This window comes from Delphinapterus leucas, chromosome 10, assembly GCF_059928025.1.
Source record: "Delphinapterus leucas isolate spDelLeu-1000000601 "Yukka" chromosome 10, BTC_Dleu_Yukka2, whole genome shotgun sequence".
Classification (NCBI taxonomy): domain Eukaryota; kingdom Metazoa; phylum Chordata; class Mammalia; order Artiodactyla; family Monodontidae; genus Delphinapterus; species Delphinapterus leucas.
In genome coordinates this window covers 67,861,974-67,880,353 of record NC_143138.1, presented here as the reverse complement: position 1 = coordinate 67,880,353, position 18,380 = coordinate 67,861,974, and the positions used below count along the sequence as shown (strand labels likewise).

Genomic DNA, 18,380 nt, shown 5'->3' with positions numbered 1-18,380 from the left:
AGCATCCCCTGCGTTCAGGTTCACTTGCAACAGCGGCGCTCCCCCCTCCCCCGCCCCGAAAGGCCATGAGGACTATGGCTATGCATGCAGAAGGCGCGACCTGTCTGGGCCCTGGGCACAGAAATCCGAAACAAACCTGCGGTTTCCAGAGTGGGAATAGTCTCCTTGGCGCCACAGGGCCCCACCCGCTGCTCTGGGCATTAGAGCACACAGAGGGCTATAAGGGTAGGGCCGTGAAGCCAAGGGCGAAGAGAACACCAAACCCGGCGGTTACCCAGTTTGCCACGCTTACCTCTCCCTGGCCAGTGCCCTTCTGTCCACCTCCGTGGTGGTGAGGTGAGGGGGAATCCTGACAAGGAGCCAAGCCCCTTGGGGAAGCTTTCATTCTCCATGGAGAGTTGCTGGAGGCTTCGCAGAACCGGACCCAACTTCGGCCACAGAAACCGTGGAGTGGGGAAGAGCGGACCACAGCTCTTCCCTCCTCCCATGGCCAGAACGCTGTGGGAGGAGCTCCTGCAACAGCGAAGGCAGGTGCAAGAGGAAAGTCTTAGAAGAAACACCTGTTAACATTCCACGCCTCCTTTCACAGATAATCTTGGGGATCAGCTCTAGGGTAGTAGTAGTTGGGCTGTCTTCCCTGCTCACTGTGGCCTGGAGGGCACAAAGGCCACAGGAACAGAGACCTAGGGTGCTAGGCTGAAACAGCTCCATCTCCTAAGACTTCTGGCTCCAGCCATGGATTGTCTCAGCACCGTTCAGGGGGGCTCAGGATACTTTGTGCTTGTCAGATCTTTTTTTTTTTTGCTTGTCAGATCTTAACAGCCCATCTAATTCCTCCAAACAGGGAACACTTGGCCTAAGAGACGACCTCACTTTCCTCTCAGACATGGTGCTGTAGAGGTGAAAAATGTGGGCCTGGGCCTGCTTGCTCCTGCCAGGCATTAGTGGACCCCACAGCAAGCTGAGAGGGCCCTTTACGTAGGTAAACTGAATTTAGGAACTGTACAAATGATGTGACCCAAAGTCAGAGCAATTCCTTGGAAAGCACTGCTTCTTAGTCCTTCCCTTCAGGTGGTCTCTGCAGGCATGAGGAGCAGAGGTGTCTCCACTGAGTCACAGTTCATGCTGATAACTGGGTTTCCCAAGCACCAACCCCAAAGAGAGCAACTAAAAAACCAGACTCCAGGGACATGCTCTCGGGACCTCAACTGTTAGGCTTATCTTGGGTAAACAAAGGCAAAAGGCAGCCTCTCATCGGCTCTTTGTACAAACCAACTCCTGCCAGTCTTGCAAATTCCCAATTAGGCACCAGAGACTTAGCACTGACACTAGACCACAAACTCAGATGAGCAAGTAGATGGCCAGATCTGGACACTGATTGGAGGTAGCCAGGCCATCAGCATCTTTAGAAATGTGACAGTACTGAACATATGCAGTTATTGAAGTCATCGTCACAGAAAAGTGCACTAAACCTCAGTCCTGCTCACAGCCAAGCCCCATGTCAGCCCCTCTCATGTGGGTAAGATAGTCCCTGTGGGCTGGGGGTATTAAGCCCAACATTCTCCTTGAGCGACCCTCCGGTCCTGCACAACCCCACGTGCCTCAGTTCCCCTGGCATCTCCAGCACTGACTGGTGGTCGAGGGACAAATGTGAATATACCTGAAAACTCTTTATAAACTGGAAAGCATAAACCGGTGAAATCTTCATTATGGGTAAAACCCAATTTCAGTATTCACTTTAATTCTTCAAAGACAGCTAGAAATTTTCTTCCTTTAATAAAAAAATCCCAGACATACTTTGAAGTCCTAGAGTAAATCGGCAACAGAACAAAGTGAATCCCCCCCAAGGGGGCGCTGTGGACCCAGCATCATCAGGAAAGCTCCAGGCTTCAAGCCTGACTTTGTCAGGAGCCTGCCTAAAAAATAAATTACAAAAAGGCTGTTTGGGACAGACACAGATGAAGTGTTTTTCCCCTCAGGTGCAGCAGGCATCGGGTAGACTACAAATCAGTCCGTGAACTGGCTGCCTTGGGGGCGTATTTAGGCATCAGTTCATTAATCTTCCGGATGTAGTCAGACTTTTCTGCACAGCCTTTGCACGTCTCTCCCCAGTCGTCCAGGATCTTCTTTAGCTCTTTAACTCGAAGCTTCTTCAGGTCTACTGTGCTCAGGTCGATCTGCTTGTCTGGAGAGAGCAGGGAGAATAACCAGCTAGGTGGGAGAACAGCGGACCCCAATAGTCCCGCACATCCAAACCATCCCTTAAAACAAGCAGCCCTACTGATCGCAGGGAGACACATGCAAGTGTGTCAGTGACCACTGCCCCCAAGAGGGAGAACTAGCCCAGGCCCCTTCACCAGGAAGGTGGGTCTTATGCTGGCAATGTCCACCACAGACATGCAGGTGTCACCAGGGACAGGGATGGAGGCCATGTGGTCCTTACAGGAGGAACCTTATAGGAGGAATGTGGCTCCCACTCCAAGTGCCTCTTAAACAGTCACAGTGCAGCCCACACCACTGTAGAATAAGAGCTCCAGGGTGACAGAGCAGATAGATCCCCTAGCCTCAACTGCCCAACACAGACCATGGTCGGGCCCTTGAGTTAGAAGCTTACTCTTCCATGACCACTTGTGCCCACAGAGAGACCCTGAGTCATCAGGACTGAACCAGGATCACTCTCAGAAGACCAGTTATCCTTGACACAAGTGGGCGAACACAGCCCTTGGACACTCAATTCACAATAAAATATGTTGGTGCTGTTTAAATTTTACAGAAGAGGACAATGATTCCTGGCCCTGACTCTTTCTGAAGACCTGAACTGTTTTTCCCACCAGAGACTTATTCAGCAAAAGAGATGCTGTGCGCCCATAATCTTGGGCCTTCTTGTTGGGACACAGCCATTCTTTTTAAAATAATAAAGATCGCTGGACCTTCAGAGCTTGCAGTCAGAACAAGCCTGGTTTTTTTTTTGTTTTTTTTTTTGCGGTACGCGGGCCTCTCCCGCTGCGGAGCACAGGCTCCAGACATGCAGGCTCAGCGGCCATGGCTCACAGGCCTAGCTGCTCCGCGGCATGTGGGATCTTCCCTGACCGGGGCACGAACCTGTGTCCCCTGCATCAGCAGGCAGACTCTCAACCACTGCGCCACCAGGGAAGCCCAGGACAAGCCTGTTAAAGGCAAGTCAGACTACATCCCTTCTCTGGCCGAAAACCAACATTCTCATCTTCCCTCAGAGTAAAAGCCAAATCTTCACCAACTTGCAAGGCCCTCTGTGACCTGCCCACCCATCTGTCATGCCACTGGTTGCTTTTGCACTGCCTGTTTCCTCTGCCTGAAATGCTCTTCCATTAGTTATGCCCTTGGCTAATCCCCCACCTCCTTCAAAGTTTGCTGAAATGTCACCTCCTCGATGAGGCCTATTCTAACCTCCACCCACCACGATGCAAGGTGAGTCTGTGCAGTGCCCCCCGCCCCCACCATTTAACACCACCAACCATGCTGTATAACTCACTCGTGAAGGCTCTAGTTTATCACGTGCCTTCCCCAGCTAGAAAGTAAACTTCATTAATGCCTGAGCAAGGAGGGGGTTCGGTGTCGGTTAAATAAGGCCACACTCACCGTATTTTAGCTCACAGATCTGGCTGTCCTTCTTCTTGAGCTTCTCACAGATCTTCTCCACAGGGATGTGGTGGGCCAGGGGCTTCGACACCTCATTGATGATCTTGGTGGCTGCATCATCTGTGGCCCCAATGTAGTAGCACTGCAGCAAGAAAGGACAATGGCCTTCAGGAGGTGCCACTTGAGAGCTGTCTCCTCCAAAGCATACTGACATCTGAAAACATCTTCTTTCTCTGCCAGGGCCTCATTTTCCCATGCCCCGCCTGTACTGGCAGTCAACAGTCAGTGTAAACCCCAGGCTCTTAATACACGCTTGGTCCCAGAGCTGACGACAGCCACCAGATGAATTTAAAAGTCACCACGGTTCAAACCTTTAAACAGAAAGACAGACAAACCAGAGACTGCCAGGGAAGTTAAAGCTACAAAAGCCATCGTTTCATTAGGGCTCTTGTCCTCAATTCAGCCTTGGCCTACCCTGGGCACACTTTGTAATCTTCTACTACCCTCACACATGCCAAGATTACTCTGGCCTCTGGGCATTCACACTGGCTATTCCCTCTGCCTGGGATGCTCTTCCCCCTTCACAATGATGACCCTTTCTCAGAAAAATTCTTTTTTTTTTGCGGTACGCGGGCCTCTCACTGTTGTGGCCTCTCCCGTTGTGGAGCACAGGCTCCGGACTCGCAGGCTCAGCGGCCGTGGCTCACGGGCCCAGCCGCTCCGCGGCATGTGGGATCTTCCCAGACCGGGGCACGAACCCGTGTCCCCTGCATCGGCAGGCGGACTCTCAACCACTGCGCCACCAGGGAAGCCCTCAGAAGAATTCTTAACTACTGTCTAAATCAGCACGCACTCATTCCATCCTGGTCCATTTTCTGCACGACACCCATCCCACTGCATCATTTGCCTGTCATTGCTCTCCCCTGGTATTTCCAGTGCCCAGCACACAGTAGGTGCTTAATCAGTACTAAGAGGGTAACATCACAACTGCAGAATACAGAAAGCCCTTCAGTCCCACATTAGTTAACTGACAGAACATCTGGCCTCCTGAATAGACAAGTGGGCAGGGCCTTTTACTGAGAGGCCTGTGAAGCAGAGGGTCAAACACTGGCCAGGGCCAGCTTGGGGAGGGTCAGACAGCTACTCACCAGCCGATTCTCTTTGCCTCTTGCTTCACGGCAGAACTTTATAAGTTCTTTTTCAATAGAGGCTGGTGAGAATGTGACATCTCTGTCTTTGAGGTCCTGGTAAAATCTTCCCAGATAAGAAATACAAACTGGAAAAGAGAGGGAAGGGAGATGCTCAGCAATCACCAAGTTGCACCGCAATTCGCCAGGAGGGAACTCCGTCAGCAATTTTAATAGGAGACACGGAGAAAGGTGAGTTTTTCCATCACCGATTTTCTCAGGTGCCCACAGGTAGACAGAACCGCGCTCCGGGTTGCTGGGCCCCCTGGTTCACCCAGGGCATACGGGGAACGAGCATCACCCAATGACCCACAAACGGCTCCTCCCTGCTTTTTCCATAAAGTTTAAGCCGAGACTGAACACGTGTCCTTGAGATGGACTCACTGTGACCTCATAAATGGACAAACTGGAGGCCGAAGAAAACAGCGATCCAAAAAATGCTGCTCATTTCTAAATACAACACCGAACTCCGAGGTGCGGCTTCGCAACCCCATCAGACAAGGCGCGGTGCCCACGGCCGGCATGGAGCCGGGAGCCCCCTGGCCGGGAGCCTCTGCCCAGTGATGGGAAAGGACCAAAACTCCAGCGTTATCTCAATTTCAGGCCAAGTTTTCTGCACGATCTAGTCCCAGCTTCTTCTCGTCGGACCAATGTTTTGTAGGCCCAGGAAGTGTTTTCTAAGAGGCCCGGCGTCGGCCCTTCCTCTGGCGGACCCCGCTGGGGCCGGCCGCCCCCGCCGCCCCCGCCCGTATCAGCCCCTGCCACTGGGCCGCTCAGTGGTTTGGTAAGGTTCGGCAGCGCCGCCGCCAGGCGGGCCACAGCGCACGGACCCCCAACCCCGCAGCACCTTCGCAGTCGCCCGGCCGCAGCGCCCGGCTGCCCGGCAGCACGCTCAGAGCCAGCGCCACAGCCAGCCCGTGCGTGGCCCACATCCTCCTCCACCCGCCGCCGCCGCCACCGCCCGACTACACCGCGCCCGCAGAGCCGCGCTTCCTCCAGGTCCAGGCCGCGCGCCGTGGCTCCCCATTGGTGGGTGCCCTCCGCGCCCTCCCACACACCATGCCCTCATTGGTCCACGCGCCTCGGAGCCCAGACGGGCGGCTCCACGCTGCCCTTCCCCATTGGCTGGTGGCGTCGCCCGCCCTCGGCCCTAGACAGTTGTCGGCCGCTGATTGAACCAGGGCGGCCGGCAGGAAGCGGCCGTGGAGGCGGCGGAAGCGGCTCGGGCCGCCATCTTGGGTAGGTGACCCGGCAGTGGCTGGGGCGGAGTGTTGCTGGCTGAAGTCGGGTTGGGCGATGTACCGCGCGTGCTGAGTTGGCTTGCGTACCCCCTGTTCTGGGCCCCAAGCCGGTCCGAAAAATCCGCGGACCTCCCCGCCCAGGCCCCGAATTGTGGCGCAGGTCAGGGGCTCTGGGGCCAGCCGTAACCCAACAAGGCAGGGACGGCGGGGGGCCGCAGGCGAGGCTCCGAAGAGGTTTTTTTTCCCTTTTACCTTTTTTTAAAGGATCACGTAGGCGGGGGGAACCAGACTTCGGGGAGCCCCTGCGGAGGCTCTGGCGCCTGCGAGGCCGGCGGACCACGTCCGAATTGCCTCAGCAGCTCAGGCACCCACCCGCTTGAGCCCCGGGTGGCCGGAGCCCGCCTCGCGCGGGCCGTCAGGGATACCCGGGCCGGGGTGGACAGGCTCTGGGCTGGAGGGGCGCCCATAGGAAGGGCTCTCCTCCGGGCTGCCTTTCCAGGGCTCAGAGAGGCACCCGGGCCAGGGTTGGTTGCGTGGCTTTGGGATCAGAAGCATCCCGCCTCAGAGTGGGGAGGTCGGGGGTTCGGAGGCTTGTCCCGCACGCTGGTAAGAGGTGCCCCCCTTTTCCTCACAAGCCTCGGAAGCCTGGCCGAGGTGGCTGGCACGCCGCCTTCTGCTTCCCACTGAGCCCTCAGGGCCCTTGGCTGCCCTCATTTCCAGGGCAGGGCTTGGCTCCCTGTCTTTGAAGGCAGGACGTGGGAAAGGTTGGCTCTGCGCTCAGGGCAGAAAGGAGATTTCTACGGGGCTAAAAGGGCTTGGAGCCCAGCGGCAAGGGTTGGAGAGAGGCACTTGCGCTGCTCCCAATTCAGTGAATTCAGCGGGTCAGTGTCAGGTATTCATCTTTAATTCACATCACAGCAGTCAAAGGAGTGGGGAAAGGGGGGAAATAAGGTGGCAGATATGTACATTTAAAATTCACATTACTTGTTGGATTTAGAACATGCTACCACAATATATACAGTAAAATACCTTTTGGGACACCAGTACAAATTTTTTTTTCTTTAACTTTGCTTTCTGGTACAGGTAAGACCATTTTTAAGTCACTTCTTATTTTAAACATAAATACACAAAAGAAATGGTTAGAAGTTTTCTTATTTTAAATAAGCACAGAATGCCAGAGGTTAAAAACACATTTATATAGGGCTGAATACCAATTGGACATCACACTCTATACATTTTTTGCTCAAATTCCTGTACAAATACACAGCATTCAAATAGGTATTTACAAATAAGCTTGAAAGAATGAAAATCAGTATTTCACACTCTTTTCAGAGGATTCTCATCTCTTGCCTCCCACTTCCCTTCAGACTGGCTGATTCTCCAGTGAAAGGAATTTGGATTATGTCCTTTTCATGGAATTAGGGAAAATGGAGAGGGAAAACAAACTGGGCTCACCCTGTATAAGGCAAGGCCAAATGAACCCACATTCCACTCTCTACCCTCCCATGCCACCAGGTGGAGAAGGTAGATGTTTTTATGTGAGGACTGCCTTGTCCAGGGATTGAGGTTCAGAAGTGCCCTAAAACCTAAATATGCCCTCCTACCTAAGAAATCCAGAGCTAGTCCCCGACTGTCACACTTGTGAACACCAGATGGTCCAGGCCTGCCAGGACTGACCCACTCTGCTTGGAGTCACCCTTGAAGTATCAGAAAGGACCCACAATGGTGATAAACACTCCCAGACGCCCTGAAGCTAATGCGGCCCCCCAATCTTTCCTTATAGGTTACTTGCTGGCATTCCTATTAAACAACCTGGCATTTGTTTACAAGTGAAAAATACCCTAACCACGGAGGTCGGATGGGCCAGCAGACGAGGAACTAGGGGAGCACACACCTGCTCAACAAGGAGAAGGCAGCCGTGGGACCATCACAGTTGTGAATGCAAGCAAATAAATGTTTCGTAGACTTTTTAAAAGTAACTTAGAAGCACCCTGGTAAAATACTATTACCACCCCACCCTATTCCCCCAAATAATAAACCAAGAGGAAAATCGGTGCCCTGACCTGAAAGAGTTTCCTATAAAGACACCACTACCTTCTGCCCAACAGACTGGGGAGGCTGGAGAAACTGCCCTCCTGCCCGCCCTGAACCCTGAGTGGTGGTCCTCATGGGCCTGGAGCTGAGGCCCTGCACTTGGCTACTGAGAGAGGATAATTCAACCTGTGTGGCTCTCTGCTTCTAAGAGGAGAATCCCTCCCACCCTTTTTACCCAGGAGCTTGCTGAGCCTGACCACAAGTCCTCGGGCCTTAGAAGCCTGGCTGGGCAGCCAACCCCACTGCTTGGAGGTAGTGCTGAAAATCCCTGATTCAGGAGCTGATGACAGGCACTCGCGCCACTTCTGAAAGCTTTGAGGATTTCCGGCCCCTGCCACACCCAGCCTCACTCCTGTATCAGCTTGTTTCTCAACACGTGGCTGCCCGGGCCCTGGGGAGGAAGGTGGCGAGGGTAGTCCCTCTGGCGCTACACCCCCACTCAAGCTCCAGAGGATAGGAGATAACCACTGCAGATCCATACACCAAGGGGGCTCCTGCAGGGCACGGGATGTATTAAGAGTGGAGAGGGGCAAAGGATCAGAAATAAAAACGATGGAGGGAAAAATCCAAGGTAGAGTAGGAGGCAGGGCTGGCCCATGGAAGCCTGGCAGTATGCCCTGGGCATGCAGTTAGGCCAGGTCACATGCCTGAGCTGGCAGGTTGGCCTAGCCAGCCTCTCAGTTGCACACTCCTGGATGGAAGAGGGAGCAAGTGGGCAGACATTTGTGCAAAATGGCTTGTAGCCCCCTTGTCCACCGGTGACGTAGTCAATGTGGTCCTTGCAATCCCTGAATACAACCGTGAGCTCTTCTGTCCACACAGCAAAGGAAGAGGTCCCTAGTGCAATTCCCATTCTTCTGTGCATCTCTTCCCTGGAGGGAGGGCCTGGGCTCCTACCCCCCTGGGCCCTGCAAAGCAATCGATTCTGTCTGTGCAATATCTCCATATAGCTCCACATAGTCTGGAACTGCAGGAGGAAGAAAGCATCTACTCCACAAAGGAAAAAGGAAAACCCATAGAAATGGAATGTAGAAAATGAAATAAAAAGAGAAGCCACAACCCTTCATGCTGCTGTGGCCTCTGTACATGGCAACACACGAGTTCACGGCAGTAGAATGTAGACTCGGGGTGGTTCTCTCCTGAGTGCCAGGCCTCTCTGGCTCCCTGCGGGGGGACTTGCTTTTCAGACCTGGAGTGGTGGGGCAAGCTGCTCACTGAGGGTGGTGTCCTAGCTGCCTCCCTACCCCTCATTGTTCCCCTCGGCTGTGCTCCCAGGCCATGCGAGCCTGCTCTTCCTTGGTGCTCCCAGGAGGCAGCGAGGCCTTGCGATGCAGGCCCCGAGGCCTCTCGGCCTCCTCGCGCAGCAGCACACCCTCGTCGTGCTCCAGGGCCGGCAGGCGGGGGTGGTAGGGCTTGGGTGGCAGCGCAGGTGGGTCCATGGGGTCCTGAGGGATGACACATCCCGGGGCTGAGTGGCTTCGGCACGGCTGGGCCTTGATGGAGTCCAGAACAGCGGACTCAGAGAGGCTGTAGTGGACGGGGAGGTAGGGTGGCTCAAGATCTTCGTCAGCATTCCAGGCCTGGCTCGGCACGGAGTCCATGGTGTCGGTTCGAGGAGGGGCCTCCGAGGAGTGCCCAAAGTTACTCTCGCTTAGGGAAGACACACCGCTGCTGGCACTGCCAGACAGCGTAGAGTTGCTGCCATCCAGGCCCGACTGGGGGCTTGTGGGGGAGGCTGGGATAGGGTGGAGAGGAGACTGCAAAAGAAAAGGTAAAAATGTTAGAATCCCTCTTTCCAAACAGGCTGGCTGGCCCACCATGGGAAGAGAAGACCAAGAGTCTGCTTATTAATGAACTTTAAAATAACCCTCATCAACAGCATGTTTCTTGTTCCATCATCAGTCACCCCCTAGCTCTTCGCTGCCCCCAAGCCAGTGGAGCCCCAGAATCACCTGCATTTCTGTGGCTAAAAAATGGCCCTGTCTTGGCTGCTGGGCAGTTGTGCCCCCTGAAGCCATGTCCCAGGCTGCTGGCTGTGGCTCTGGGGTACAGACAGAAGGGCTGGGTCATCAGGCCAGTTGGCGAGGGTAGAAAGAACCCTAGTGGGCCAAGGGCCAGATGAGTGCATTCTGCTGCTAAAATCTGTGACAGTCTTTTCCAATTTGCAGAAAAGTTAATGAGTTTTTCGTAAAGGTCTGGTATCTGATGCTTCTTGCTTTGAGTGGGCTCCAGTTTAAAGTGCTCTATGATCCACCACAGGAATGTTTCTTTATGTCTTGAACTGTGGTGTGTTGATAAGTTGGGTGTTGGCAGGGAACCCCCTGGCTTCTCACTGCTCGTTGCTCACATACTCTGGGTACCATGTGTTGCCGTCTCCAGGACCCTCTGACTTCCCTGCCCCCATCACATTTGTTGCAGGACACATTGGTCATCTGCATCCCAAGTGTGGCTCCGGCCACCCCCAGCTTCAGCCAGGCTGGGATCTCAGGGACAGGAGCAGGAGAGGTAGACCTCAGGTGTCCCAGGGGTGATTCTAGCAGCTGAGATGGCTCCTCTCAGCTGGGGCTGTCACCTTAGTGCATTACCTTGCGCAGGGTCCGGGCTGGGAGGGCCGGGGGGGTGTCACCCAGGGGGTGGTGGAAGGCGTCAAAGTGTAGGGAGTAATGACCTGCAAAGGAAACAGAACCAGAGCCTCAGCTGGGCCCTTCTTGCGCTGCACGTCAGCATATTTTGCAGGGCCAACTGGACAGATGTGAGTCTCCGGCAACCCCTCAGCATTGAAGGCCACAGGAAAACCTCTATTTTCACTGAAGTTCTCCAAAACACAAGCTGCTGGAGTAAAGACACCCATGCCACACAGGAGGTCAAGAAGGTCGAGTGCATCAGAGCCCATGGAACAACAGACTGCAGACAGTGGCAGCTCTCAGCCTGCTGCTTGGCGACGACAGGCTGGTGAGTATCATCCTTGGCATAGTCAGTTCTGATGTCTTCAGCCTCCACGGTTGGAAAGGCCTCACTGAGCTCACCTGCTGTGCTTGGAAACCTCACTGACCCCAAAGCCCAGCAGGATCCTTCCTGCGGTGGAGATGTTTTTTCCTTGGCTGAGTCGGCTCATCTTCTCAGCCTGGAGGGCTGTTGCCCTTGCCCGTGAGTAGAATCTGAGACTGGGGACTATCTGGGGGACCCGCTGGAAGTCTTCTTACCATGCAGCAGGCTTCGGGGAGGCACTGGGGGGGCCAGGATGCACCCCGTGTGGGCAGACAGGAAGGGCTGGGCCTCTCGGGCTCCGCTATCCAGGCTCCAGCTGCTGGGGGCTGCTGGCACCGCTGAAGGGTGAAAACAGATGGCATGAAGGGAGGTTACTTCTTGAGCCACCCTCTGAGAGAAGCCTGTTCTACAGCCTATGGCTTCTGCAGGTGCATACTATGTACTCAGCACACGTGGGAGTGGCACGCCAGCTCCTAAGACACAAAACACTGGCCAAGCAAGACACTGTGGCCCACAGGGGACCGTGGTCAGGACAGAAGCCACTTAAGAGGATAGCAACAGAGTGAACTGATGTCCGAAGAGTACTCAGGATACGGTAAGTGGAGAGAAAGTGCAGCAAGGAGTGAGCGTCTGCAGCCTCCAGGACTTGCCAGGAGGAGAAGAGAGAACAGAAGAGGTGAGAAGAGGAGAGTCAAACAGGCTGATGGGACTGCAAAAAAAGAGAGAGAGAGAGTGCGAGCGCACACCTATGGAGAGTCTTACCAAGGTCAGGATTCAGGGATCTCCCATAGCCCTGGCCCAATGGGAAAAGCAGGGAGCAGGATGGACGGGCAGCAGAGACTGCCTCCGTCCACAGCTGGTGCATGGCCAGGGACTGGGTCCTGCCCCCAAGCTGGCCCCACAAAGAGCCTGTGGTAAGTACAAGCTTTGCCCATCCCTGTTGCTTCTGTGCCCACTGGCTGGGTTTGGGAGGCACAGGGGTTTTCTAGGTAAGGACTGGTATTCACTGTGCCTGCTGGAGGAGAGTCTAAAGCCCGTGAATCATGGCCCAGGTCCAGCAGGGACCACTGCTTCCAGAGAGGAGGGCTGTGGAGCCCATGGGTGCTTTGGGGCATGTAGAGAGGCCCAGTTCCTGGCACCCACATGCTATGGATGCAGGGTAGAGTGGGCCCTGGATAAAGGGAGAACACAGGGTGTCCACCTATGGTAAGGAAGAAGTCCAGTGCCAGAATACTGGCCCGTCAGCCACAGCTGGGGTGAGTGACTTTGTAGGAGGGGAGAGGAGAGAAGGAATGGCTGGACCTTGGGGTCCGAGGAGCAGGAGGGGGGCATGTGAATGCTACTGGCCAACTCCTCCTGGAGAACAAATAACACTGACAAGAAATATGCCCTTTCTCTGACAAAGCCAGACAGGCACCAATTCCCTTTTGCGCTCTCCTAGAGAGAGAAGTGGCCTACCCACTGGCTTTGTTCTGAGGCAGTCATAGCTAAAGTGAGCCTGACAAGGCTGAGGTCTGGGTTCTTCCCACTCCAGGTCCTGAGTGGGGAATGCCAGGGCCTAATGGGACCTGAGAGGCTCTGGGAGGGAAGGAGCTAGAGCTTAGCCGTTGAGGAGGATGTGGCCAGGAGGGGTTGGGCCCCGTGTGGTCCAGGGATAAGGTGATGGGTGATGTCCACCCTAGTCCTCCTCCCTGGTCAAGAACTGCTGTGGGCTTGCAGCAGAACACAGGGTAGAACTCAATGACCTCAACAGCTTCAGCTCTGAGGAGCATGGCTCAGTCTCATGGGATGGCTGACGGCTGGTGGCAGAAGGGAGGGCGTGGCAGTGATTGGGTAGACAGACACTCAACTGTCCACTGAAGGGAGGAAAGGATTCTGACTCTGGTGAACACCAGGTGGATTCCACCAGAAGGCCTCCTCAGAGAGCCTGAGCCACGCTAAGAACTGAACAGGCCTATTCTCATGTAGGCTTTCCTCAAGATGCAGCATGAGCTTCCTGGTCCTCAGCACTAAGCCTCCCTCTCCCGAAAAGGAGAAGTTCCATCTCCATAAAAAGCCACCAAACCTCACTGAATAAGAAGCTTGGAGGTGGGTCTGGGCAGCTTCCCCAAAGGGGCTCTGACAGCCCAAGATCTCATGTGCACATCTAGACCCCGGAAGAACTGTGGGACTGCAAAAGTTTACCCACAAGGGCCCAAAGGATCTTGCAGGTAGGAATGCTATGAGGGAAGAAAGCTGGCAAGGCTGCAATGGTGTACAAAGGGTACCTGCCTGAGCCCCTCTGTGTGAACCAGAAATCATCAAGCTCGCCCTGTAGCCTGCTGTTGGTGACCACTGAGACCAGTGAACTTGTGCCATACAGCACAAGTGCGTTGGGGTTAGTGGAAAATCTAAGATGCACAGACCTATCCTAGGAGAAGAGGGGCAATCCCCACTGTGTCCTGGTCATTTCTCTCTCTCTCTGTTATGGGCCACCACTGGCCTGAGGTCCCCTGTGCACAGCCCACAGCCTCGAGGGCAGGCTTGCTTGGTCTGGGAGTCACTGCCTGGCAAAGAGAGACACATGTAAGTGAGAAGTGGAGTTCTCATGGGACTCAGGATCCCGATGACAAGAGAATGGTGACAAGTATGCACAGTTCCTGCCCTGGAGGATCCAGGTAGAGACTTAGGGAGTTATTACTCTGGCCTATGTGTTCCCCCTAGGCAAATGTCTAGTTTGCTACACACTGAGCACTGGCTTTGTGGCTTAAATGGGCTTGCTCTGGGCTCAGCCTTTGTTCTGAGACAACCCTCTTTCCTTCCCACACCTGGGAGATGGGCATATCCAGCTTCTTGCTGCAGCTTGGTCTGAAGCCTGAAGCTCTTCTGGGTCCAGTTGGCGTTAAGGTCCTGGTCTGGCCACCAGCACCCAATTGAGCTCTGAGCCCATCTGTGCTTTTGGCTAGATCTGTGATTGCTCCACAACTCAGGTAAAGAGAAGCCACTGTGGATTCTGGCCCTCAAGGCCAAAAGGGCACTCTGTTTTGGGGCACAGGTGCAGGGGTCCAGGTAAGCCGCATGTTTTAGGGATGTGCAACCTTGAGGCTAGGAAGGCATCTTCAGCCAGAATCTCCATGCCCTTTGTGGTTGAGTACCCGGTGCCGATGCCTACCAGGCACTGAGGTCGTGGACCCCGTGCGTGGTCTCCTTAAAGAGGACAGAGAGGCATATCCTCCATGATGAGCAAGGGAGGCACAATGACAGTGAGAACAGCAGACAGCACTTGGTGAAGAGGTGCAAGGATGACATGACAACAGCTTTGGAGGGACATGTTCCGATGGGACAGCAGGTTGTATTGCTGGGGACTAAGTGTGCCCTAAATTCCAACAGATGGAGAAGAGGGGAGGGGAACCTACAGGGAGCGGGCTGACATGGGCCGGTTCTGTGTGGCAGGTAGGCTTAGCATAGTCCCCACACAGGTACTGTTCTATGTTAAATGAACTCAGGTCTCCATGTTTGGGCCGGGGTCATATGGGTCCAAGTCTGGTTCTTCCTTCAGCTTGCTAGAGCAGAACATAGGGTAAAACTCCACTATCTATAAACAGCCTCTGTTCTAAGTATTGCCTAGTCTCATGGTATAGTTGTTGGACTTGCAATGTGTAAAAAATGGACTCACAGCAGCTGCAGGCCAGAGTGGCCATAGGAGGAACTGAAGTCCCTTGGACAGGACTGTCTCTGGGAAACTCACTTTGCCATGGCCTGTCCTTCCCATTATTCTTGGGTGCATGCTTGGCCACAGGCCTGTTCTGAGCAACAAGGAGAGGTCCCCGTGGGCCCAAGTTGAGAGGGACCAAAGGGGCCACAGGGTCTGCTGAATTCTGGGGCTGGTCGGGAGGAGCCCCGGGGAGTGGCTGCCCATCATTTGCATATGGCAGCCCAAGTTTTCATAAAGGTGGGCTCAGGGCAGGTGGCAGCTGGGGCTTCTCAGAGGGTGGGCCCTGGGGAGGGAGAGATACAAACAAACAGGATCCAAACCTTAGCATCAAGCCAGACGTGGGTTAAATAGTGAACACAGGAACTGGTCAGGACTCTGGACAGATAGAGTGGCCTGGGCGTTACAGTGTGGCTCAGCCTTGGCCAGCTGGTGCTCAGGGACAAGAGTCAGACGCTCAGGATGGGGATAAACATGGGAGGAGGCCACCTGGGAAAGGGAATTATACCTTTTTCAGCCACAGACAGATTGGGATCACTGCAGGGTTTGCAGGCTCCAACCACTTGCTGGAACAGGGCCCGCTGGAAGTTTGGCAGCTGAGGGAAGGAGAAAAACATCAAAGAGTGAAAACAACCAGTTACACCTTGGGGGCAGTGTTGTGGGCCACGGGAGCCAGGATATTCCAGGATCAGATGGAAAAATCAAAGCAGTGGTACAGCTCATGCTTGAGATGTGTTGAGAACATCAGGCCAGCTGGAAAACTATCCACGCTATCTGGCTCTGAGTCCTGCCATGTGCAGTGTTTGAGGGTCCACCCTCCAGTGTCTCCCTGGGCTCCAGGTTGTCCTGTACATGGCCAAGAAAAAGGACACAGGCACCCGAGGGTATCTAACTGTATCCTTCTGTCCTGCCAAGGAGACCCACTGGTAGAAAGGATTTAGGGACCCCTTTCACCCCTGAGCACTGGCAGGTTTAGTCTCCTGGAGATGCCCCACATGCACAGGCCCATGTGAGCACTGAGGGTAGGGAAAGGGAAGCACTCAAGCCCAAAGTCACAGACAGGACCTACTGTTCTGATGGGCAGCTGCCAGGCAGACCTGCTCCTTCCACCTGGCAGGGCTGACCAGGCACAGGGAGGTACTGCTGGGAAAGTCCTGGCACTCTGGGACTAGGTAACAGTTGTTTGGAGGTGACTTTCATGGACCCTGACAGAAGGGCAGGGAAGACTGGATAGGAGGGGAAGGAGCTAATCCCTGCAGCTTCTTGTTCAAGAGCCCCATATAGGATATTTGGAGAGCTGTGCAAATGGTGTGGAGAGTAGTCCCAGTGGGTAGAGAGGGGCTTCAGGTGGATGGATGGATGGATGGATGGATGAAAGAGGCAGAGTTTGCCCCAGTGAGGATGTCCTTCACACACACAGGGAAGAAGGCCATTTTCTAGACCCACGTCCACCACTGCCTTCTTGGGACAGAAAATAACCAATTTTCTCTGCCAGACTGTTTATAGATGAGGAGTCCAGGAGGCTGGCCAGAAGGATAGAGAGCCACACAAACAATGGTGGTTCCAACCCTGCCACCACTCTACCCACAGCTGTACTCCATCTGGACTGCTGGTCCTCACATTCGCTGCAGTTCCCATCTAGGAGCCCAGCAGCCTTCTGAGGGTCTTATGGCAGAATGAGGGAGGCACGAAGGACAGTGCAGAAAGCCTAGCAAGTGCAACGAGGGAAGCCCAGGCCAACACACTTGCAGCAAAGGGCAGTCAGTAGGCTGGCTCCATTACCTGTCCGTTCTCCAGGATGGCTGCTGGATACATGGCACTGCTTGGGCGATCCCGGTGTGTGGGCAGCAGCAACATCATTTCCCGGGCATGGCGGTACTTATCTGGCAGAGAGGGAGAGCCTGTAACCAAGTGAGAACAATCACGCACAGATGACAAGCCACAGATGGAGGGCCCAGAGGGCAGGCATCCTTGGGGCCAAGGAACCAGGGTGGGTATCCCCTTGCAGTTGGGGTGAGGATGAACTCAGCAAGCACAGGAGGAATGAAGCAGAGCCTGGTGGTTAGATGGTGGCGGGGGCTGCACCTGGCATCCCAGCCAAGGCACACATACTACAGCTTGGGGCAATGCAGACTCCCGACAGCGCCCTCACCATGCTCAGAGGCAGATCATGAGGAGAGCTGGGGACTGGAGCTGGGGCCCTAGAGGCCCTCTGCATCCAGCACTCTTGGGAGAATGGTGTGGCCTGGATGCTGAGCTCTCTCAGGGGGCCCAGGAATGGGCCCAGGCCAGCTTGCAATGGAGCCATCACACAGAAAACAGACACACTCAGATAACACAGCAGCACAGTTCTTACTTGACACACTGTTTCTACACACTTACCTTCTCCAGACACCACTGGCCCTGTTCCCAGATGGCTCCCTACCACCTTTTACCAGATTCCAAGCCTCCAGTGCCTGGCCTCTGCCTTCCTGGCCATCCTACTGCAGACCCAGCCAGACTGGCTGGGGGCCCAGGGCCCTGCACACAGGGGGCTCTCCAGGGTTTCTAAGACTTGCCCTTCAGTGAACTCGGGAGTCATGGAGCTAGTCTGGGACTTGTGGGTCTTTAACCCAGGCTCTTGAGTTGACTTGGTTCATGCCCTTCTCTTGTGAGACCTCCTCTGGCCTGAGGGGCTGTTATGGAGACCAGATGTGGTGTGGCTTAGTCCCCATTGATGCAGGCCACAACTATGGGCCCAGGAACCTGTCAACCAATGGTCCTCAAGGGGACCTTCCACAGAAGTAGTGAGAATAAACTTGCAGGCTTCCCTTGGGAAGATATAATTTAGAAGGCCCTCCAAACGTGTATCACTCATTGTGCCAAACACCAGCACGCCCATGTCAAACTAGTGGGAGGGTCACCTGGATCCCAGTGCCCCCTACTTGCCCACTGGCAGCTCGGCAGCCTCTGGCTGATTCAAGTGGTTGAAACCCCTCTCTGTGGTGTTTTCTTAGTGAGGCTCCATCTGAGAGGTGAACCTGCAGCTCAGGAGGCTGTGTGTCCCTGAAAACCAGGGTCTCTGAACCTTCCTGTGAGTGTGCCGTCCAAGCACTGTCAGGGTACAACTAAAAAAGGTCTTCTGCAGCCAGGCGTTCTTGAGATATGCCTCTTGTACCCATTTTAGTCCAAGGAGATGAGGCTTAAATATGTTGAAGAAGTCAGTATATTAAAAACAAGTAAGGCAATTATTATTTAAGTAAATTTCTTCCACAGCTGGTCTGAGCGATACTGTTTATAGAACCTCAGGTCTGGCTCTAAGACCTAGTTTTAAAAATATCCTTCACTGATAAGGGAATGAGTAAAGTATGCTTTTTTAAAAAACTAGGCCTGAATTGCTACTATTTGGTGATTTTTTCACTTACATCAATATTTTCTTTTAGAACTTATGCTCTGAGGCAACCTCAAAAAGACGGCTGTGTAAAGAAAAAAGGAAAAGGGCTCCTAATCCCACTGGTTTCTATAGTGCCTTTCCAGCAAGAAACTCTGAATGCTCCCTGGGTCCTGCTGGCCACATCTCTG

General features: G+C 54.2%; 2 protein-coding genes across 2 annotated transcripts in view; both read right to left on the bottom strand.

Moving 5' to 3' along the window:
- Positions 1–1,751: 1,751 nt before the first annotated feature.
- Positions 1,752–5,784, bottom strand: MANF (mesencephalic astrocyte derived neurotrophic factor). The gene is made up of 4 exons (XM_022572995.2): positions 5,653–5,784; positions 4,767–4,894; positions 3,619–3,760; positions 1,752–2,185 (listed from the first exon to the last, which is right to left on the bottom strand). Exons 1-4 carry the CDS (start codon positions 5,735–5,737, stop codon positions 2,001–2,003), a joined length of 540 nt encoding a protein of 179 aa, XP_022428703.2. The 5' UTR covers positions 5,738–5,784; the 3' UTR covers positions 1,752–2,000.
- A 345-nt stretch (positions 5,785–6,129) lies between these two features.
- DOCK3 (dedicator of cytokinesis 3) overlaps positions 6,130–18,380 on the bottom strand; it is a 416,069-nt gene continuing 403,818 nt past the window's right edge. The window contains exons 51-55 of the mRNA XM_089919399.1: positions 16,602–16,720; positions 15,328–15,415; positions 11,344–11,466; positions 10,726–10,808; positions 6,130–9,897 (exon numbers count right to left, since the gene is read on the bottom strand). Of these exons, the coding sequence (XP_089775525.1) occupies positions 9,388–9,897; positions 10,726–10,808; positions 11,344–11,466; positions 15,328–15,415; positions 16,602–16,720 (923 nt within the window). The 3' untranslated portion in view covers positions 6,130–9,387. The remainder of the gene's footprint in view (positions 9,898–10,725; positions 10,809–11,343; positions 11,467–15,327; positions 15,416–16,601; positions 16,721–18,380) is intronic.